Source organism: Sylvia atricapilla, chromosome 2, assembly GCF_009819655.1.
Source record: "Sylvia atricapilla isolate bSylAtr1 chromosome 2, bSylAtr1.pri, whole genome shotgun sequence".
Classification (NCBI taxonomy): Eukaryota; Metazoa; Chordata; class Aves; order Passeriformes; family Sylviidae; genus Sylvia; species Sylvia atricapilla.
This window is the reverse complement of record NC_089141.1, coordinates 84,272,157-84,294,215: the sequence shown is the minus strand read 5'-3', so window position 1 is coordinate 84,294,215 and position 22,059 is coordinate 84,272,157. Positions and strand designations below refer to the sequence as shown.

At 41.7% G+C, this 22,059-nt stretch overlaps 4 protein-coding genes across 28 annotated transcripts in view; 3 read left to right on the top strand and 1 right to left on the bottom strand.

Annotated features, from left to right (window-relative positions):
- MGAT4A (alpha-1,3-mannosyl-glycoprotein 4-beta-N-acetylglucosaminyltransferase A) overlaps positions 1 to 6,195 on the top strand; it is a 78,767-nt gene extending 72,572 nt beyond the window's left edge. For all 3 annotated transcript variants that reach the window (XM_066313613.1, XM_066313614.1, XM_066313615.1), the window contains 2 exons: positions 228 to 340; positions 505 to 6,195. In XM_066313613.1, the coding sequence (XP_066169710.1) occupies positions 228 to 340; positions 505 to 531 (140 nt within the window). In that variant the 3' untranslated portion in view covers positions 532 to 6,195. The remainder of the gene's footprint in view (positions 1 to 227; positions 341 to 504) is intronic.
- UNC50 (unc-50 inner nuclear membrane RNA binding protein) overlaps positions 1 to 11,227 on the bottom strand; it is a 29,256-nt gene extending 18,029 nt beyond the window's left edge. For 6 of the 7 annotated variants that reach the window (XR_010742977.1, XM_066313616.1, XM_066313619.1 and 3 more), the window contains exons 1-5: positions 11,064 to 11,227; positions 10,065 to 10,348; positions 9,089 to 9,209; positions 7,099 to 7,238; positions 6,921 to 7,022 (exon numbers count right to left, since the gene is read on the bottom strand). Coding sequence is in view for 6 of the 7 variants with exons in the window: in XM_066313616.1 (XP_066169713.1) it covers positions 6,921 to 7,022; positions 7,099 to 7,238; positions 9,089 to 9,209; positions 10,065 to 10,348; positions 11,064 to 11,227 (811 nt within the window). In the remaining variant the exon portion in view is untranslated. Of the gene's footprint in view, positions 1 to 6,102; positions 6,410 to 6,920; positions 7,023 to 7,098; positions 7,239 to 9,088; positions 9,210 to 10,064; positions 10,349 to 11,063 lie in introns of those variants that run through there. The other variant, XM_066313617.1, reaches the window with a different exon arrangement.
- Positions 11,228 to 11,256: 29 nt separating this feature from the next.
- On the top strand, positions 11,257 to 14,270 carry COA5 (cytochrome c oxidase assembly factor 5). Its single transcript, XM_066313623.1, has 3 exons — positions 11,257 to 11,391; positions 11,803 to 11,886; positions 13,969 to 14,270. The coding sequence occupies exons 1-3, from the start codon at positions 11,290 to 11,292 to the stop codon at positions 14,008 to 14,010; spliced, it is 228 nt and encodes a 75-aa protein (XP_066169720.1). The 5' UTR covers positions 11,257 to 11,289; the 3' UTR covers positions 14,011 to 14,270.
- Positions 14,271 to 21,346: 7,076 nt separating this feature from the next.
- The window catches only part of INPP4A (inositol polyphosphate-4-phosphatase type I A), a 113,269-nt gene continuing 112,556 nt past the window's right edge, over positions 21,347 to 22,059 (top strand). For all 17 annotated transcript variants that reach the window (XM_066313612.1, XM_066313611.1, XM_066313604.1 and 14 more), the window contains exon 1: positions 21,347 to 21,453. The gene's annotated coding sequence lies outside the window, so the exon portion shown is untranslated. The remainder of the gene's footprint in view (positions 21,454 to 22,059) is intronic.

Sequence of the window (22,059 nt, the reverse complement as noted above, 5' to 3'; positions counted from 1 at the left end):
TAATCCTGTTCAGATAGGTGTGTGCTGATGACGTGCCCCATATTGTTCATTGCTGCAAAACTGAATCTGATGTCAAAATCACTCACTGCCTTTTATTTTGGAAACGATACTAGTTTCACTGTGATTCTGTCACAATGATGCTGTGAATTGTGATACTGCAGATACATTTTCTGGATTTTGTACTTAATTTTGTTGGGTAGGTCTTAATTGAGTATGTACTTTTGCAGGAAAGTTTGAAAATGGTGTAGCTGAAGGAACAGTTGACCCCAGCCTAAATCCTATTTCATCATTTCGGCTTTCAGTGATACAAAATTCAGCTGTTTGGGCAATTCTGAATGAGGTAAGAGATAGTAAAACATTGAAAAACATAACCAGTGAATGGGAGATTTCTTAATTTTATTTTGAACCTCAGACTTTTGGCTAACACTAAAAGTAGTTACCTTTTATTACTGAGAAATGTAATACACTGAGCCATGACTTATTTTTTCTGATTCTCTATTTCAGATTCATATTAAAAAGATTACAAACTGATCATGGAAATCTGCTTACGAGGAAAAAGAAAGAATCATTGAAAATTCTTCTTATGAAGTCCAACATCTTTAGCAAGTCACAAATTGAAAATACTGAGCATGCACCTTATTCCAAATGTCATTCTTTTTCACTTGAACTCTACCTCTTGTGAAATCTACTGTAGATGAGAAGATTGTATTTACCCCTTCTTATCTGATCCATCCAGAAACTGATGCTCCACACTGATAACGTTTGTCCGAGGCCCAAGTTGTCCTCCACTGTAATGTGACTTTACCATCTTATGGTTGCAGAACCCTGCTAAGCTTAACCTGTACTATTTTGATAGTATAGTAATACAGAGTTGTACATATTGTTACATTCCTTGAAGAAAAAGAAATATAATTATTGTTAAATAAGTTTTATGAAGGGGGTACTTTCGGAGTTCCATTTATTTTCTATAACAAGAACCCTCTTTTATAGACTGTCAGGGATATATATTAAAAATGCTAGGGATATTTAATTTATTAAAATGATTTGAAAAGTACATATTTTTATGCAGTAAAATTTTAAATTGATATAGTTTTTTTATGAATTCTCTAGTTTAAGTTATCTTTCTACATTTTTCTTTGGAGATACAAACATAAATTAATACCATATTTCAAATATACTGCCATGTTTAAAAAAAACAAGATTAAGTTTCTAAATTACGTAGTTTTATACACAGAATCTGAATGATGTTCAGAGGCATAAACAGAGTTCTGAAGAGCATTCTTCTTTGGGGCTATGAAATTCCACTATGTACAGTTTGTAGCCACATAAAAAGCATGTTGAAATGTCTTGTTTCATATTATGTACTAAATCTGCAGTGATTTTAGATTGAATCCATTGCATTTTAGAATAATTTTTTTTACTCCAAACCAGTTCTTTCTAAAAATATTTGTAAACATTTCCTAGGCTGAACAAATTCATTTTCTGTACTGAAGAAAATCATTCTCCAACTTTGCTTTGGAGTGACAAGAGGTTACCTTTTATCAAAAGAATGAACAGTAGATACATTTGATTTACAGAGGTCTCCTTTTAAAAAGTTCTGTTATTGAAGTGTTTATTTTGGATACATTAGTGAGTAGTTACAGTTTATTTTCTTCCTTTGTTTAAGAACAAGGTCTTAGTCTGACTCCTTTATGGGTCAGTATGGTAACTCGCCCTAACTTTATAGTAGGAACTGAATTTGGCCTCAAGTTAGTACCCTGCCTTTTCATTTCAAAGGAAACAACAGTGATCTTAAATGAATCAGAAATTCGGTCAGGAACAGAATGTAATCTGGATTACATCAGAGTGGAACTGTTGCAGTACTAATGCTGCTGCTTTTCTTAGGAGTCCTTCTGCTTAGCTGCTTTTGTGTAAGGACTCAGGCATGGGAAAAATTCAGTTAGTCAGGAATGGCCGAGAGAAAGAGAGGCAGGATTTTCTCCCCTGTATAGGAATGAAGTGCCTGATTGACACTGGAGGGAGGCACCCATGCTAGCTTGGGTAATCTCAGTTGTGCTGTGAACCAGCCTCCTGGAACTAACATCTCAAAAGCTGGCCAGCTTTCCCTGTAGAAAAACCCATGCTCTGCTACCCCCAACACAGAATCATAGAATCATTTATGTTGGAAATTACCTTTATTGTCTTTTTGATCAGGGCACAGATGCACAAAACCTGTTGCAGGTCCCCTGATCTAGAGCAGGGGTCTTGAATTTGTACTTCCCCGTTAAAGTTCGGCTGATAGATTTGGCCTCTCTTTCATGATGTTTCTAAGAGCAGGAACCTGAACCTGCCTCTCCATCACACCCTCACCACTGGGTTATAGTGTCAACATGTCTTCTCTTCTGCCTTGTTGCCTGGAGAATTGTGCCATAGCTCTGACAGTTCAGCAATATTCAAGTTGAAGAACTTAACTACTTCTACAGACTGTTGTCGTTTTGGTTTAGCTATGTTGTCTGGGGACACAAGGAAGACAAGAATTGTACACAGAGGTAAGACCTTCTGTTTAGGCTGACTGGTGTAAAATCAAGAAAAATAAGTTACCAAGTGGACCTTGTTTACTTTTTCTGATTGCATCAGATGGCGTAAATAAAATCTTACTTGGAAAGCTTGTGTTGCCCGTAGACATTGAGGGCATAAGCTAAGCACTGGTCACCTAAATTAGGATTATTCTTGGATTTAGGAATGTGGGTGACTTGGGGTCTGAATCCTGTGTGTCTCTAGCTTATTGTGGTGCTACAGCCCCGTTTGTTTCCTGTATAATGCCCTGCCATCAAATTACCAACGTGCAACAGCTTTTTATCACACATCGGCTAGCAAAGGTCTGAGAAAGTATTTAGGTTTTCTTCTCAGCTGTGTCTGTGAATGAATGATGCAAGTTATTTAAACCAGGGTTATTTATTACAATCCAGACTGCAGAAATACTTTAGATATTGCAGTTTCTTAATATAATTAGTTTTGCTGACAGTGACCTTTTCCATAAGTCCGGAAGTTTACTGGTACCATTTGTGTAAGAAAGCTGTGTGCTTATTCTCAAAGCATCCCTGTTCCTGACCTTTCACAGTAGTTAAGATGAATCACTGCTAATCGATTTAAATACATACAACCCCTACCACATTGATTGCAAGACTGGATAGTAGTATATTTAGTTTTTAAAAATGTTGGGAAGAAATTTATCCAAGACAACAAATGAAACTAGTAAAATGTGGGTCATCTTCTAATGACTGATGCATTTTTATTACTTTATAGTAGTAGGAGTTGAAAATACTCTGGGCTGCTTCAATACTTTCAATGTTCCTGAACTTACAGGCTCTCTAGATAAATGTGCCACATTAATACAAATTCTGTTTCATAGGTCCAGGTAAATTCAGAGCTGGTGTAATCAGGTAGATTATTTCTGCAGACAGCTATTTTGGGCTTTGTACCTTTAAATTCCAATCTCCAAGTCAGGCTAAAGTGGTGCAAGTCTTCTTCCTGGAAGAATGGTGAACTAAGAACACCTGGGCTGTTTGGCTCATCAGCCTTTAGCTTGGGTAGCCTTTGTGATTGGGTCTACACCAGTGGGCCAATGGCTCCTGCACATCTCCATTGGAAGGGACAATATTACCATAAGAGATCTTAAACAACATCTTAAACCTATTACCTGTTTTGAAAGAGTTTTTTCCTGCAGGTATTCAATTTCAAGTTATTTTTTTGTGATCTTAAAAATCCCCTCAAGGCTGCTGAATCTTAAGATTGTTAACCAATAATGGAAAGTGTTTAAAAAAAACCCTGCTCCTGTTAGCACCTTCTGATGCTGTTAAAGCTTCAGAAAAGCAAACTTTCGTGAAACGAAAGGCATAGCCGGAAACCTTCATTATCTGGGCAAATGGACTTATACTGGATGCCAGACAGACTGGCTGATGTGAACATTTGCTTTTCTGAGCAGGATTGCTTGGGACCAAGGAAACACAAGACTGTCAGTATAATCTTGCTTTGCTCATTCAGTGGGCCATCCTACTGAAAACTTTGTAAATAATGTGAACAGGATGTGATAATTAGAGTGTTTCTAAAGCACTGTATAAGGCTTTGAGCTTTTGCAGGCATCTCAACCGTGTGTTTTCATTGATGGAAGAAATTCCTATCGATATATTCATTTTTTTCTGTACTTAAAGACGGCTTAGAAAAATTCAGATAGATGTGATTCATGGACCAAGAAAAGACTGGAGTCTTCTGTCGTATCACTGCTTATCTAGCTGTTTCAAAGCAGTTTTTGAACACCTTGAGTCACTTTAGAGCAAAGCAATTTATACTTTGCCTGTGTGAAACACAATTCCATGAATGAGCTGAAGTGTGATTAGTCTTTGGAAAAATTTGGGAACTGTGTAACAGTTTCCTTCTTTTTTCTTTTCCCCAGATATATTATAATTTCAGTAATCTCTGTCTTTTGTTGGAAGTACTTGCTCCAGATGAAGTATCATAGTAATTTGTAGTTTGCCTCCAACTTGGAAAGTATTATTTTAGTCTTGTGGGGGAGAAGAAAAATGAAATCTTCTCAAACCTTGCTCCCCTAAAATACATGAACCCAAGGTTTTATGTTTGTTCTTACTAGGAAGGATGTATTCTGAAAAAGCTAGAACAAGTAACTCTAGCTAGAAAGGGAAAAAAATAAAGTCCTTGTGTTTTTAAATCATCTTTACAATCACCAGCATAAGGCTGAAAGCTACTAAGCAACTGGTGTTTTCAGGCTAGCATTGATTGCTCATGTAAAACATCATGTAAAACAGCTCATGGAGACCTGGTGAATTAGTCCTTGAGCATCACCTTTCTGACCTTAGTGGTCTCTAAAGGGTTTTGCAAAGTTCTGCTGTCTACAGTGAACTGCTGGGAGGTAAAGTAGCTTAATTTTGAGAATGATGAAGCCTTCTTTCAAGGGGAAAAACGTTTATATCTCTAAAGGGAAGGTACACATGCCCTGACTACTTCAATGCTATCGCAGCACAGGGCACTAAATACCGAGTATTTTTACTGTTGGACTGAAGTGGATGATCAGCAATGCCAGGATTCCTATTAGGGAAAAGGTGTACAGTTAGGCTGCAGCTGCCTGCAGGACGGGAGCTTGTGCTATTAGCCAGAGAGGGAGCAGATCCTGACTGGAATCCTTCACCTTCCATGGGTCAGTAGTTCAGTGCTTTCCTTGTTTAAAGGAGAACGTTGCTCAGCATCTGCTGAGAGGGAAACATGAATCTCTTCAAGCCTTAACAGTGGCTGAAACACACAGTACTGTAAGATGCACTGCCAGCATATTTGGTATTTTAAGATAAATTATACTTTTTCCTTAGAGATCAAATTCTAGTATTGAAATTGTCTTACTGTAACCAGTTTACTCTTGTGTTGTTTTGGAAACTGAATCCTAGTGCTCATGTTTCATGCTGAACACTGGAAAGCTGTCATCTTCACTTTCCATAAAGGTATTGTTGGTGATGGTCAGTTTATACTTTTGCCTTGTGGACTTCACAGCTGCAGGCATTGCCATGAATCCACCCCTGTAGCCAAACCAACTTGTACTTTCCTTCCATGTTCATTGACCTGCCACTTAGAATGGTGGACGTAGTAATACCCACTGGACTGTTAGAGATTGGGTTTAAAACTTGCTGCTATCTTTGGAAACCTGATATGGGTCATGTTAATTGTGCCTTTCATCACTGTTTCTTCTGTGTGCCAGAGCTGTCCATGTATATTTGAAGTAGTCACTGAAGTAAATCTGTTCTCACAGTCTTTCATACAAGGAGAGGACAGATCTGTGTCTAGAGACCGTTGTTGCTTTACCATTGCAACACTATTAAGACCTGTACTTTCACACAAGGTCCCAAGGCAAGGTATTCCAATATTACTCTTCAAGAAAACTGCTTTTTGGTGTCACTTAAACCCCTCCTAATGTAGAGCTTATGCCAGTATGTGCAAAGTATCTGCAGTAAGAGTTATGCTACATAGACTTGTTGCAGTTAAATTTAAGCTACAGAAATGTACAAGTAACTTGTTTTTAGGAATGTACTGCGAAAGTATTTGAACAAAATTGCTAACATGTTTACTGTTGTAAATATTTTAATAAAAAAGGACACTTCAAACTTTTTTACACAATTATCTACAATAAAGAGAAATTTACAACCATTTACAAAATGTTCTTAATTTTTTCTTTACTGTCAAAATGGCTAAGGTAGAAACAAAATAAACATTAGATACATGAAGTCCTAGTTTTATTTCACTCTGTATTTATAAAAGGAACAAAGCATCTTGGTGAAGTTCCATCCACATGCTAATGAGATCAAATAGAGCATGATGAGAAGTGCAAATGGATACAAAAGAATAGCTGTGTTCTTCAAAAAGGGCAATGCTGAAACAGAAGCAATATTGAAGCAAGTATAAAGTAGTGCTCTTTAAAAAGGGTGCTTGAGGTAGAGTAGCCTTGGGGCAAGGCAGCAATAAAAAGTAGTTCTGCTCTGCTGTCTTCCTCAGACATCTCTGCCCTGCTAGCCCCACAGTTATCTCAAAATGCCTTGGGGAACTGTTTTACCTAAAACTAAAACTCATTACAGGATTTTTATCTAATGCAAACATCTTCAAGTGAATTTACAGAGGAACAAGAAAATGAAGCTGTGGTGCTCCAGGTCTAATACAAGAAGGGAACTTGGTGAGGTGGAGAATACAAATTCTTTGGTTAAGATGTCCACCCAGCTGAAAACATGGACTGGTACATTTCCATCAAACTTCATTTACCACAACCAAAGAATTACTTCAACATGCAGCTAAGCCTCTGCTTTACAAATAATATGCTAAGATTAATAGCCTGAAAACATGCTCTTCTTTTTAGTCAAACAAATACAAAAGAAGTTGATGTTACTCACCACTGTATCCTAGGAATGTCACGTAGATGTAATAGCCAATTGCAATCAGCCATAACGTATTCCCAACAAAGTAGCCAATGACAGAATCAGATATGATGACATCTGCAAGAGAGAACTGCTCTCAGCTGTTTTGACAGAGCACCATTGTGAAGCAGAGAGCTCAAAGTATTCTACTTACAGTTGATGAAGAACAGCTGGATAAAATGCAGGATGACTAGAAGAGGGTAGAAAGCATTCAGATGTACATCAAAGGCATATCCCCACTCCACATCATAATCTCTGTTCTGCTGCTTCACTAAGTACTTATTTGAAATGAACCTACATGAAAAGATATTTGAGACTGCTGTTAATCTGAATCTATAAACAAAACATAGGTTTGATGTAGTAAGTCATATGTGATCCTTATTCTCCACCAGAAAGTTTCTGCTATCTGGGAATAAAAACATGCGAGAATCATGCAGACCAGACTACTGTTAAAATGGTTTTGTTAAAACTACCATCACAGCCCTTGCATGCTACAGGCAGCTGAAATACCCTGTGGGTAATACAGAAACAAAACTTCTTTACAAAGAGGAGATCAGTGGTACAATTTATCAGTGCAGTCACAGGCTGCCACTTCTCTCTGTACACACAGGGAGATGACTTCAGTGAAGTGCTCATAAAGGATCAGCACAACCTCACACAGAGATGGTTTATTTCATCTCTACAGAACTGAGGCACTGCAAGGACAGGCGGAGGGCAGGAGAGTGCTCATAACACATGCCCATTAGTGCTGAAGAAATGTGCAAATGCAATGTGCACTGCCTGGTATTGCAGGTTACTGAATGACCCCCAAGGCTCTTTCCTTCAGCTTAAGCTCTGCTGACATCAAAACATTTATCCCATTTAGAAGAGGAACAAGAAGTCAATACATGCTCAGAAATAAGAGACCAGAGTTTTCATGGAAGCTTCCTCTGACTCACTCTGTGCCAAGGGTGGGGTTGCAAAGAGGCAAAGCCTGGGTGCAAGGTGAGGAGAGGTGAGGCAAGAAGGAGTTTAGATTCATTAGGAATGGGGGGAGCTTTTGGAAAAAAAGGTGAGCCTGCAGTGGAAGAAGGGACTTGAACCAAACTCAAGCCAGGTGACTAGTATTGAGGCCTGCAGGAAGCTGACTAAAAGACAGACAAAAACCAGCAGACGCTGAAGTCTTCCTGCCTTAAGAGACTGCATCCTGAAGTACAAGTTGCCTGGAGGGTAGGGGCAGGCAGCATTACTACAAGCTTTTCTCCAAGCAATTTATGGGCTGCTGTCCCAGACAGCAGCATAGGTCAGGTGGACCTTTCATCTATCAGCTATGTTTCTTTTATGTACTTCATTCTCAATTTTGCAATTACAAGCAGGAGTTCCTGAGGCCACTGTCAGGATTTGTCCCTTTTCCAGTCATCATCACTTCAAGATGTCAGCTCCATCCCTAAGAACTCCTAAATGCTCTTGCTTTCTTAAGTTCCTTGTAAAATAAAAATTGTTTCTTTGGTGCCCTCCCCTTGCTGCAGCACAGAAACAGTGGCTTCCCATCATTCCATGGTTCCCTCACTGCTGCAGGACACATCTATGGTGCTGATGAGGCCTGGATTGTAAAATGACCTGCTCCTGCCTCTCTACTTCTCCAAGTCTATGGACAGTAGAGGATAAAACCGGCAGCATCTACCAACAAAGCAAAAAGGTGCCAAGCACAAGGCAGAACAGCTGTAGCTGTCATGGTCCTAGCTACAGTCTTCAGCAAGAAGCACAGGCCAAGTGCATATTGCTTAAACAGAATCATCCTCAGGTTTACACAACTTGACTCCTTCGTTCGTTATTTTGATTGAACAGTCGTTTTTTTTTTTAATCATCATTGTTTGTTTTTGTTTGGCATTACTGCTGAACACTAACCAGGAAGAAAGAAAAAAAGCTGGAATGTTCATCATAGCGCAGCCTTCTGACCATTTAACTTTGTAGGAAATAGTAAAAAAAGAGATGTATTCTTTTTTAAAGTATCATTTTGAAACAGTTACTAAAACAGCATAAACCCTATAGTCAACACTTGAGTGTAAGTTTACCCCAAACAAAGAACCAAGTGTCTCACAAACAGCAGAGGACTCTGTGTCTGAACAGCAACACTGAACTTGGCTTCAGAAATCACTACTTACCACATCAGAGTTGCAATCAGGAGCCCAACGCCTACGCAGTCTATGAATACAACCCAAAGTAGCAGTTTTATTGTTTCAAAAAAGCCCATGTCCAACACAAATCCAAATCCTACAGTAGACACTGAAAGCAGAGAAAAATCATTAAAGTCAGCTGGGAAACAAAGCATAAAATCTTAAACTGATGGGGGTTTTTTAAGTATTTTGTTATGAAATCTCCAGTTTCCTTTTTATTTCCCACCCCCCCCCCCCCAAGATTTTCACTCCAACAGCTTAGGTTTTTTTCCACCAAAAACAATATATAATGCAATTTATTCATAATATGAACACTCATCTGTACTTGGGTCTAATTGCAATGGTCCACCCAAATTATTTTTTAAAAAAATTCAGACAATGCTACAATAGAACGTTCTTTGTTTCATAAAAGCTCCTTGTTAACCCAAACCACATGTGTAATTCTATTTCAGTGAAGAGTTTTTATATTACAAACAACAATATACTATTTAACAGAAGGCAACTGAGACAATACTGAATTTGCAGTTCAGTTATTTATATTAGCCACTTTTTTTATAGCTTAATTCTGCAATATACAGAGCATTTATGGTAAAAACAGTGTTTTATCCATAATATTCAGATAAACCAAATGCTCAGTATTTTTAACAAAATCACTGCCGTGTGGCACAGGGTTTTCTTGCTGTCTGTAATGTTACAGTGAACTGTGCAGTTTAAAATGCAACAGAAGATGAGTTGCAATGGAGAGATCAATTCAAGACTACTGAGTACCACTTACGCCTACTCTGATTTCTTCTTCCCACCTTAACTTCAAAAAGGCTAGGCCGTTTTCTTCTGTTCTACTTTGATTAAAAGATCACCCATACAGATTGGTCCTTTTTGTGTGTGTGTTACTAGAAGGAAAATAAACGTTCATCCCTAAACTTTCGCTCCCTCTTCCTTATGCTCTCTGTTCTCCCGCACTCACCGCAGAGCCAGATACTGAGCAGCACGAGGAAAGCAGGATCATCTCTCGCCCACTGGTCCTTTGTCTGTTTTCTGTAGTGAAAGTTCCTGTAAACCCTCTGTGGTGAAGTGAACAGGTAAAGCATCTGCCAAAGGGCAAACTCGAAGTCCATCTGTCGGAAGTGGAGGAGCCTGCGGAGGTACTTGTAGCGTTTTGCTCCGGCCGTGTGCCTCGCAGCATCTCTGGGGCTCAGAACACCATTGCCCTGGCTCCCAGAATTAACCAGTGTGGTTGGCAGCATCTTGCTAAAGAAAGAATTTCAAAAGATGTCTTTGATTTTGCACACAATATGGGGTACGAATAAAATAATGCGACGCAGGCCAGGGCTGCAATGCTGAAGTGACAAAACCTGAGCACAAACAATGACAAATTGCATTGCAAATGACAAATTGCAAATTGGAGCAAATCCAGAGGAGGCCGTGGAGTTGGTAAGAGGGCTGGAGAACCTCCTTGATGAAGACAGGCCAGAAAGTTGGGGCAGTTCAGCCTGAAGAAGAGAAGGTTGTTTGGAGGCCTCCTAGCACCTCCTAATATCTGAAGGGGGAAAACAGGGAAGCTGGAACCCTCCAGCAGGAACTGCAGTGATAGGACAAGGAATAACGAGTACAAAGCGAAACAGTTTAGGTGAGGCACAAGGAAGAAGTTCTTTACCGGGGTGGGAGGGGGTGATGCACTGGCACAGGCTGCCCAGGAAGGTTGTGGACGCCCCAACCCCGGCAGCGCTCAAAGCCCGGCCGGACGGGGCTTAGAACCACCTGCTCTAGTGGGAGACCCCGCTGCCCACGGCGGGCGCGCTGGAGCCGGATGATCTGTACGGTCTCTTCAGCCCTCACCAATGTACGATGCCACGGCTTGGGGGCGGCCCGGCCGCCGCTGACAAACCCCGGCCCTCCCTCGGCGGGCCCGCCCTGAGCCGGGCAGCGCCGCCGCCCCGAGCCCGCGCCGCGCTGAGGGTCTCACCTGCTGCCCCGGCCCGCGCCGCGACCCCCGCCCCGCCCGGCACCGCCGCCGCGGCCGCCTCCCGCAGCCTTCCGCCACCGTCCGCGGCGCAGGCGCTCGGGATCCTCCCCGGAGCCGCCCCGGCCCTTCCTGCCCCCGCCGGAAGCGGCCGCGGCGCCCGGCATGGCGGCGGCGGGCGGCGGGCGCGGGCGGCGCGGCGGCGGGGCGTAGCGCCGGGCTCGCAGCCATGCCCAGGTACTACGAGGACAAGGAGGAGGACGGGCGGGCCTGCGGCGGCGTCAGGGAGGACCTGCGGCAGTGCCTGCTGGAGAGCCCCTGCGTCCTGCAGGTGAGCGCGGCCGGACACCCGCGGGCCGCCCTTTTGCGGCCTCTTACCTCTGTTTGCAGCAGCTTAGGGAATTACTGCTCCAAGGGAGAGCGCTCTAACTTACACCGTAGCGAAGCGAAATCCCTCGTGAACTTCTCTGAAGTTGGAAGTAGATGATCCTCAAGGGCCCCTTCCAAGCCCAGTTACTCAGTTGGGCAGAACGTGGTGCTAATAACGCCGGAGTCGTGGCTCCCTGTGCTGGCCTTCTCCTAAGAGCTGGGCTCCGTGATCCCTGTGGGCGCTTTCCAGCTCGGAATATTCGGTGATTCTGTAATGTGATTCTGTGAAGTGTTTTGATGTCTCTTTGACGAGCTGTAGAAATCAAATTTTTAATCCTTTTTTTTCTTTTTTTTTTTTTTTTTGGTCTACTAGGAAAATAAAAGCCCTAAACAATGCTTGAGGGAAGGACACTGTAGGAGTTTGCAAGTGACATTCTTTGCATGCAAAAGATCAGTGGTAAGTGTGGTGTGTCTCCTGCTACTTGCCTGGATGTTCCTGTGCTTTCCCTCCACTTTTTAAGAAAAACACGTTATTTCAGGAAGGTTTCATTAAGCAGAAAATCTCTTGCCTTTGAATCCTAATTAAACTATGGGTGTTACACTCAGTTCTCATCAAGAAAAAGCTGTAGAGTAGAAAAAACATGTTTAAATTGGATTAGCCTTAGAATGTCACAGGTAAATGAGGCTGGTTTTCTCACTATTGTTTTTATTAGAATTTTAGGTTAAAAATATTAGTAGATTAAGTAATCGTGACATAAAATGTTGACGAGATATCTTTTGCCTGTAAGGTTTTTGAAAAACTTCTGTGTAGAGAGCATTTAAATGAAGTGAAGGGAGACTCACTGTGGAAGCAGGATCTTGCATTGAATTCATGTTGAGTTATTAATTTTCTTGGAGTACTAGAATTCATGATAAATAACAGTTTTTTTTAATATAATGAACTACCTCATATGGAAACAACAAGTCATTTTAAAAAGTGCAATTAGATAAAGTTTTCTGTATTTTGATAGGAGTTCCTTGTCCAGATTTTTTTTTTGCTTGTATTTCCATAACTTTTAAAACATATTTAAGATGTGGTAAAGATGGCATTAAAACTTTCCAAACAATGACAAGTGCAGGACTCATTTTAATTTTTATCTGATGAAGAGTGTACAGTTGAAATGGTACTTTAAATTTTTCTTCCATTTTGTTGTAGTCGTAGCAGCTCTTTGTACCTCTTCTATATGAACCATATTAATCCATAAAGTTATTATTATTATTATTATAAATTATTATTTCTGTGTATGGGAAGATCTATATTGAAATTGTATCTCCAGATGATGTGCCTGTATCTTTCTGTCTGTGGATTGGTAAGGAAGCCAGATGAAACTAGGTTTCTAGCTAAATGCCTCCAGTCATGCAGGAAGAGCCTGGCTCTTAACTGATGTAACTCTCCCAAATTTTAAGGCTGATGAGTGAAGATTTTCTTGTCCTGTTAATTCTATAAATTTCAATCATCGTCCTCAGTCAAACTTGTTATTTGTTATAATGGTGAAGCTTACAGAGTGTCCAAAACCAAGTTAGACACTAAATACAGATATAATTTACAGTATGCTAAAATCATCAGGTTTTGCCTAGATACTGTTTTCATTTCAAGGAAAGAGAAAGTCTTATCAGTGGAGTAGCTTCAGTACACTTTGGATGTTGAAGTAGGGCCAAGATTTAAAGTGAAAGCTGCTTGGTTATTGGACAAGCTGTGTCATCGTGACTCTAGCTGTTTACAAAATTTGCTGCAGTTCTGAATTTTGGAAGAAGGTTGGTTAATGGTGTTGAAATAAATCTCCTCAGTCTAACGTGAGAATATGGCTGAGTGGCATCTTCAAGACTGGCTATCTAAGTTCGGAAGAATTCTCCCAAGATGAAAGTATGTTTTCCTGCTGCCTTGGGAAAGAACTTACTCTTTAGCTTCTGGAAGTACTGCACTGTTGCTTTTATTTTACCTTTACCATCATCTTTAGCCTTTCATTAAATGCTTTTTCTGTAATTGCCAAGAATAAACCTGCAGATTTTACAAACTGAATATTGTTTCTGTTTTTTTAAATAATAGATTTATTTCTATTTTTTCCAGAAACTTCATGTATTTAAGTTATCCCTCTTCTCACAGACATTTGTAGTGACTCCCACTTCAGCCACATCTGAACTTTCCTCCCTCAGTTTATTTGTTACATTTGCAAAACTGATCTGAGCAGATTTACCCTACCTTGTTTTTCATGGTTTCCTTGCCATCCTGCTGTGCTGTTCTGTCATTTATGTTGCTTTATTTCAGAATGCAGAGGAAGCTTATCACATAATTTTTAACACTTACAAGTTTTGTGTGAGGTTTAAGATTATATAATGCCTCTTTCATCAGAATCCCCTGTGGCTTGTTGGCCATCACTTTTTTCCTTCTGCTTTGTTCTGGCCTTTGTTCTGATGTTACAAAGTGCCAAGGTGACACAAACACTCTGCAATTCTTCTTTTGGAAAATACTTGCTCATAATATATTGTCTTCAATTTTCAGTTGGATACCAGGGCAAGATTCAGAGGAAGGAAGGGATACTGAAGTCCTTGTCAAGAGACCTAGCCATGGGAATTTGGGGTTCATCAGCACTCTACACAAACCAGAGAATAAAGTAAGAAGATGGTACCTGCTGCATCCTTTCATGCAGTGTTTTCGTGGAAGGTATCTACTCCTGAGTACTCCAACAGATTGACCTGGATGTGCATTTAAATGTTAAAAATAAGGCAAGCATAAAGTTGCAAGTTCGGGCCAAAATGGGTACCTATCATGTATTTGCAATAAAAATGTGAAATCCAGAAGAAGCTGCAGAAGTTATTATTCTGTTTTGAGGAGAAGTTGTCTTTTGTAACATTACTGTAAATTCTGATAATCTCATACTATTAGAAACATTACAAGATATGGAACTTGCAGTTCGCTTGATGTGTTGAGGAAGAGTTTCCTTAGTAGAGGAGTATTTCAGAGGGTTTCTCAGAACAGAGCTATTTTCAGAGATGAGGAGTTGACCAAGGTTATAAAATGTGTGTGCAAGCTGCTTCCTCTCCAGTAGATTTGCTACCCAATTAAGGTGTAATAGATGAGAGTGATGGTGTTTTTCAGTCCCACACTGCTAAGGAAGTGGGATTTATGGGAGTAAGAAGCATTAAATAATGCTTAAACTATGACTGTGGTCAATGTTTACTGGTTCTGTAGAAGAACTGCTTTTCCAGAGGAACATTTAGTTTTTCTTCCTTCAGTGTCCTCACCTCTACAACCTTTAAGAAATAAATGCTGCTGTAACTCTTACATAAGGAAACTCAGCTTCAGGCAAGCTGATTAGAAGCAAGATGAGGAAATAGTGAGAGAGGACAGAGCCGTAGTAACTTCTTTTCTTGGCTGAAGTTTATAGCCAAGTGTCTTATATACATTCAGTCTGAACAGATGCATGTAACACTTACTGTTTCTAAAACTAATGACTTAAGTTAATGAGCACATGTTGACTATTTTGTTCTGTCTGTCTTAAGCAACTCTTCTGTAATGAGTCAGAGAATGTTTATATTCCTTGTATGTGTAGGACTTTATTTTTGCCACCTAAATCAACTCTGATTTCACATTTTTGTGTTCTTTTGATCATGTGGGAGCTAGTTCATTTGTTCAAGTGCTGTAAGTGTCCTTTGTTTTCCACAGCCTAATTACCATATTGTCTCTTTATATACACTAAAATGATGATTGATGTCTATAAAAGTATTTTTAGCTTAACACTCTAATTCCAAAGTATTGCTCACAAGTCTTTTCTATGGGGGAAAAGCATAAAAAAGGTACTAAAAATAAATATAAAGGCACATGGCAGGTATTTAAATGTCAGAGGAGTGGGGATGGTGTATGAGTTTGGTAGTCAAGGACTCTTCCATGGTATGCCCTACTGCGTGGGTTTGTCGGTTGATTGTTCAAGTGATCTTTATTCCTTTCTCAGCTATAATCACTAAGCCTCACCTGATGGTGCTGCAGCAGCTCCTTTTGGAAGGGAGCAAGAAGATTGCTACATCATAGACAGACACATAGTTATTTTTAGTAATCAGCTTGATCCAGTGGAGGTCAGGTGTTAAAATTAAATCTATGGCATATTTTATGGATTTAATAATTAACAGAACACATGTATTATTTGATCCAATAGAATGTTAGTGTCAAAACTTCCTAATGGTTCACTAAACTACCTAGAAAGTATGAAAATACTGTAAGAGGTATCAAAATACTGATCTGCTCAGGAGAGTTGTTCAATTCCCATATTGTAACGTAATACTCTGTCTAAAGATAAGTAATTATATAACTCTCTTGGGACTTTGAGCACTGTCCTACTTGAGAGATATTAATGTTTCTTTGGGAAAAATTATTTGTTTCATTAATGCCGTAAGTGTTATGCATTTGATTACAGCTTTTTCCCTAATGCACAAAATGTTTTTATTTTAATATATTGATGTTTTTGTCTCATGCCTTGTGCTACATTACTGACTTTTACTAAAAAAGTGCATGCTTCTATTCTTTGGTAGATTTTACAAGATGGGGTCTGTGAAATTGGGTTGGTGAGGACAGATGGTTGGCGTGGCACCAAAAGGCTCATACTGGTTTTAGGATCTCAAATATAAACATTGCCACTAATTTGTATTGAGTAAGTAAAGAACAGAGTTTCCAAAGACCTCTCTGTTGCTGTTGTTCCTCTCATTTGTTTTCCATGATGGAGAGTCAGAGGGTGCTAAACGTGGGCACTGACGTTTCAGGCTGTGGCTCGGTCAGTGTTAGGACCTGTCTGTGTCACAACGTCCCATTTCAGCAATTTAAATGTTCTCTCTGTGGTCCAATGCTGAAAACACAGTTGTATTTACAGAGCTGTAAACACATATTGCAGACCTGCTCACATGTTTGTGATGATAAAAAATAGGCCGTGGTCATTTACTCTGAAAATTCTTTAGGCTGTTAACTGTTCTTTCAAGTTAGTACAGAGTGATAAGCATATGAGTCTGTTTAACAAAGGCCTATGTGTACTTGTGTTGAAAAAATGAGAGAAAAGGGTTGGTGTTTAAAAAAACCCCATACATTTAGTAGTTAAGATGTGCCTCTCCGAAGGAAAGGCAAAGCATCCTTAAAAAACTCTCACTTTTGAAATATTTTCTGCTTCCAGAATGGGTGCATTTGTATTACAAAGAACTCATTATTCACTGGGTGGCATAAGAAATTGGTTGTCCAGTCTCTCTTCACTTCTAAAGTTTCTGGAGAAAGTTTCTGGAAAGTAGCAGGTTGGATGAAATGCTTTTTTTCAAAGAAAACATTTAAAATTATATCTTTTCAGTTAAAGCCTGGAACAAACTAGATTAACACCTTCTATTCATAAGGAGAACATTAAATGAAGTCATCATCTAAAAATGCAGCCACAGAATGTAGGTGGTAAGCAGTATCTGTTGTTTAGGCCTGTGGTTAGAAACTTTACAAATACAGAACTGTAGCAGCTTTGTTAAGAAGAATTTTACCTTGCCTTGATATAGGGTCATTTAGAATGTGTGTATTTATTGTAAATATGTGTCTTGTCTAAAGCTGAAGAGCACAACAGCTTAATTCCAGTCATAATTTGTAGTTGACAGAATAGTAACCAGAAACCTTAAGATCCTTTCTCATTTTTTTCCCAAATCTGCCTGTTGAATTTTCTGTTTCTGGCATGGTTCTTATTGAAGATACCTTCAGAAAATCATAAACCAGTTATTTCTGTAAATGGCACACCCCACAGTGGCTTGGTTGACGGTCTGTAGGAAGAAAATCCTGTAAACATAGAGAGCAGCTTCTTGAAGAGGAGGCTATGCTTTATTTTCAGGATTTACACTAGGTTCATTAATAGCATTCTTGAACACTGAAAGTAGAAGCAACAAGATGAGCATTTTAACAGTTGCTTAATTAGGTCAGTAGAAGGTGATATATTTCAAGTAATAATATATTTTAGTAGCTGAACATTGAAAATATATTTTTATGTCAAGCTCAGGTTGGTGAGTTCTGATGGAGGCTTTCATATGCAATATTCTTTTTTGGCAGGCCTGTAGGTACTGATGGGCTGCTGTGAAATGAAATAGAATAATTTCCCTAAAGATAATTTCCCTAAAGATTTTTTAGTAACAGACGAAAGGATGCAAGTAAATCTCTGTGATCTAGAACAAGATTTTTTTAAATCTGCAGTATTGCTACTATTGCTTTAAAAGGAGCTGTGGAAAAATAGCAAAGCAGAAATTGGCTTGTAATTCATAAGTTCTAATGATAAACTGTGCTACTCTAAAATTGCATTGTGTTGTCTTTCGTTACTACTCAAAGGAAGAGGAATGTTAATTTTTCCTAGTCAATTTGTGACAGGAGCTTTGGAGGCTTTTTTGTGGGGAAAGTTTTGAAGACCTTAGGTCACAAAGGTCTAATATTTATTAGCTGTTGTCTCAGGCTTTTGTTTCTGAGCAGCTGTACCTCACTAATGGTTGTAGCAGAATGATCTCTGGGATTCCAAGTGGGAAGAAATCTGTTACAGCTTGTTGGATTGTTGGCATGCTGAGGAAGATGAGTGTAAATAGTGCGTTGAGGGGATTGGTTATCGAATGTGTAAAAATTTGTATTGCTCAGTTTACGGGCAAAAACTCCATAAAGCCGTTTATCAGCTGAGAGTGGACATTCAGGTCCCTTCTTGCTTTATATTAGTAGTTAAGGTAAGAGTAAGTACAGTAAGTAAGTAAAGTAAGTTTACAGTAAAGTAAGACACCTTTCATCTAGTCTGACCTGTGGAGCTTTTTATGCCAGAAAAAGGCATCAGCTCTTGAAAATGATATAGATCTGATTATGTTTTCTCTTGATAGAATATTTCAATAGCCAGTAATCCCTCTGTAGAAGGAGTATGTATGTCTTGCGATTAGAATTTTACTTCAGTTTTCACTTCTGGGAGAAGAAGAGAGGATGGCTCTTCAAAGAGGTTAGTAGTATCTTATGTTTTCCTGATGGAATGCATTTGAAAGTTGGAAAAGAAAAAAAATGTATTGGAATGCATATACCTGCCTTCCTTAGTCCCATCACAGGGGGGCAATTTGCAATCTTCTTTAAGGAAGGAGATAAACCTTACTGATTTTTTTGCTGATCTACATACAAGTAAAATCCCTGCTTTCTTTTTACACTATTGATTGTGCTTTCAAGGTGAGTGTCACATTTTGTCAGTTAACACACCGTCTTAAGTTTGGATCTCGTGTTCAGTTCCCTGTCCATTATGACCCTGATGCCTTTTTCAGGGTCAGTTGTTTTTCACTCTGTCTTCACAGTGTATAGCTTGTTTTCCCAGGGTATAGCTTTGTGTTCTTTTCCTGGAGGTGTAACCTGAGATTTGGCTATTAAAAAATATTAAAAGTTGTGAACAGTTTGCTTTGTCATCTGTTCCAGAACTTTTCATTCAATGGCCCAGTTCTTTTGTTCATCACAGTGTCAGCTGTTGGGTTGTGCACAAATACAGCTGACAGCAAGTTTATACATACACACCTTTGAAAAAAATGTTAAATAATCTTGAACCCGGTAATTGTCCCAGAGCAGCTGTCTTAGATGCACTACTGAAATACAACTCCCCTCTATTTGTGAGGTTTCATTATTATAAATTAAGAAAACATAATCTTACAAAAAAAAAAATAGGTAAATGGGAAACATCTCTAGCCTATCCATTCCTACCCTGCTGGGTTTTCTTGTATTTTGCTTTGGGTAATTCAGACTGCTCTGCCTACAATAACATGGTGATTCTCCACATCCTCCTTCAACGCGGGTGCAACGTAAGGCCCTTCTGGTCCCTTGGGTTTTAGTGCTGTTTCGATCTCTTAATACTAAATGAACATCAATAGTAAACATCGTTCTTCCAGTGTCCTTGGTGGGGAGCTGTCCAAGTCTGCTGTTTACAAAGGTTGTATTTTGATGATGATTAATAATGTCATCAGCTGCAAATAAACCATGGTTTTTTGCTGTCAAGATTATTTTTTGATTTGAAAGGTGGTAGTGACAATGTCTACTTATTTTCCAGCCTGTTACCACCAATTATATTTAGTATTTTTATGTGAGGTTGGCTTTAAATTTGCATGTTATGCAGAGGAATTCTTATTTTCTGTCTCTTTGTTAAAAAATGTGTCAGGGTTCATTAGCTTTGTGCTAAACTATGGGCAAAGGTAAATGTGGAAAATAGGCGTGTTTGACTATGCATTGAAAACACTTCTTCTCTGCAAGTTCTGTGTGATTTTGAAGCAGAGAGTCCTTTATGGAATTTCACCAATGATGTGCAGAAAGAAAAATGAAAAATTCAAGCTGCCTCTCCTGGCTTCTCTATCCCAGTTCAGATTGTACTGGGGACTTCCGCTGGCAGCTTCCAGCACAAGGGAACTGTAACAGGCAAATTAAAATTCTTGACACTGGAGCAGTGTTGGGACTGACTCAGCTGGTTCTTGGCAGCAGTCCTCTGCAGGTCATGCACAGTTGGCTGGAGGTACCCAGGCAAGTGTGTCTGTCTCTATCTCACTGATTCCTCACTTCAGCATCTTTCCTCTGTGCAGGAGCCCCTCACCTCCCTCCTGGGAGTTCCCACAAGGTAACTTCTTAGTAACCTGTGTTCTCCTTGGTGTTTGTGTACCATGTAGAAATAATAGAATGAGCCAGAGCTGGACTGTGACCTCTTCCTGCATTCTTTCATTAACTCTTAACATTGCTTGAGCACAATAAATCCCTCATTGATAGCAGTGAGCTACAGAAATTGTTTAAGAAATTAGCCCAGCCTCCAGCTACACAGCAATTTCAACACATGCATGAGTGAGACAGCTACCAGCAGCTTCAAGTGTGGAGAATGAGGGATGGATGGATGGATGGATGGACGGACGGATGAATGGAGTGTGTCATATGAGTGTGAGCAGCAGGACTAGGGAACACCTTGTACTCCACACAGATAAGGCTACACCTTGAGTGCTGTGTCCAGTTTTGTGCTCCTCAATTCGAGAATAACATTGAGTAGCATGTCCAGGGAAGGGCAATGGAGCTGCTGAAGGGTCTGGGGCACAAACCCTATGAGGAGGAGCTGAGGGAGCTGGAGATGTTTAGCCTGGAGGAAAAGGGACTCAGGGTGGACCTTAGCGCTCTCTACAACCGCATGAACGGAGGCTGTAGCTGGGTGGAGATCGACCTCTACCTCGAGGCAAACAGCGACAGGACAAGAAGACGTAGTAATAAACTGGGCGAGGGGAAATTTAGTTTGGACGCTAGGAAAAATTTCTTCCACCTCCAATGCTTAACTGCAGATGAACATACAAGAGTGTCCTAGTTTCTCTATGTTGGGATTCTCCGGAGCCGGCGATGACACCGTGGCTCGGGCGGCCGGCGGGGGCAGCCTGAAGCGCTCCCGTTCCGTGCCGGCGGGGCGGCCTGAGGCGCTCCCGTTCCCGCCCGGGGGGACAGCCTGAGGCGCTCCCGTTCCGGGCGGCGGGGCGGCCTGAGGCGCTCCCGTTCCGGCCCGGGGGGGCGGCCTGAGGCGCTCCCGTTCCGTGCCGGCGGGGCGGCCTGAAGCGCTCCCGTTCCCGCCCGGGGGGCAGCCTGAAGCGCTCCCGTTCCCGCCCGGGGGGCAGCCTGAAGCGCTCCCGTTCCCGCCCGGGGGGACGGCCTGAAGCGCTCCCGTTCCCGCCCGGGGGGACAGCCTGAGGCGCTCCCGTTCCGGGCGGCGGGGCGGCCTGAGGCGCTCCCGTTCCGGTCCGGGGGGACAGCCTGAAGCGCTCCCGTTCCGGGCCGGCGGGGCAGGCTGAAGCGCTCCCGTTCCGGGCCGGCGGGCGGGCGCCGCGGGCCGGGCTGAGGCCGCAGGGGGCCGGGCCAGGGCCGGGGCGGGGCCGCCGCTCCCGGCGCCGTCAGCGCGGGCGGGCGCCGGAGCCGCTGGGGGCGCGGGGCCGGCGGCTGCCGCGGGGCGGTGCCCGGCGAGCCGCGGCTGCGGAGGTGAGCGATGGGCGCCGGCCGCGGCGCGGGGGGCGGCGGGGAGAAGGTGCGGAGCGGGCGGGGGGCGCGGCGGGGTCGGGCGGCTGCGGCGGGAGGCGGCTCCGCGGCGGGCGCGCACGGCCGAGCCCCCATCTTGGGGAGGCCCTGCCCGCCGCGTTCGGCGGCCGGCGCTGTCACCGGCAGCGCTGCCGCTCTGTCCGTGCGCGCCCGGCGCTCGCTGTGGCTCGTCCCGAGCCGTGCCGGGCTGCGGCGGTGCCTGCGAACAGCGTATGCGGACGGCACAGCGCGTAAACAGCCGCCTCCGCGGGGGGACGCGGCAGCGAGACACCGAGCGCAGGGGCGATGTTTAACCTCCTCTAATTTATTACAGGACGGGTTTCACGATTCCTTTCCCATGTTGAGACGCCTTAAAAGGAAGCAGATTGCGTGTTTAGTTTGGTGCATATTTCAGATTTTTGCCCGTTTATTGAGCTGGAATATGGTTGTGAAATATGGTAGAAATGCCTTTGCAGTACTGATGCACCATCATCCGTCTTATGTGGGTTTGGCAGAGCAGCATTACGAATGAACTTGAAGCGTTATCCCAGTGGCATACATTCCCCCTAC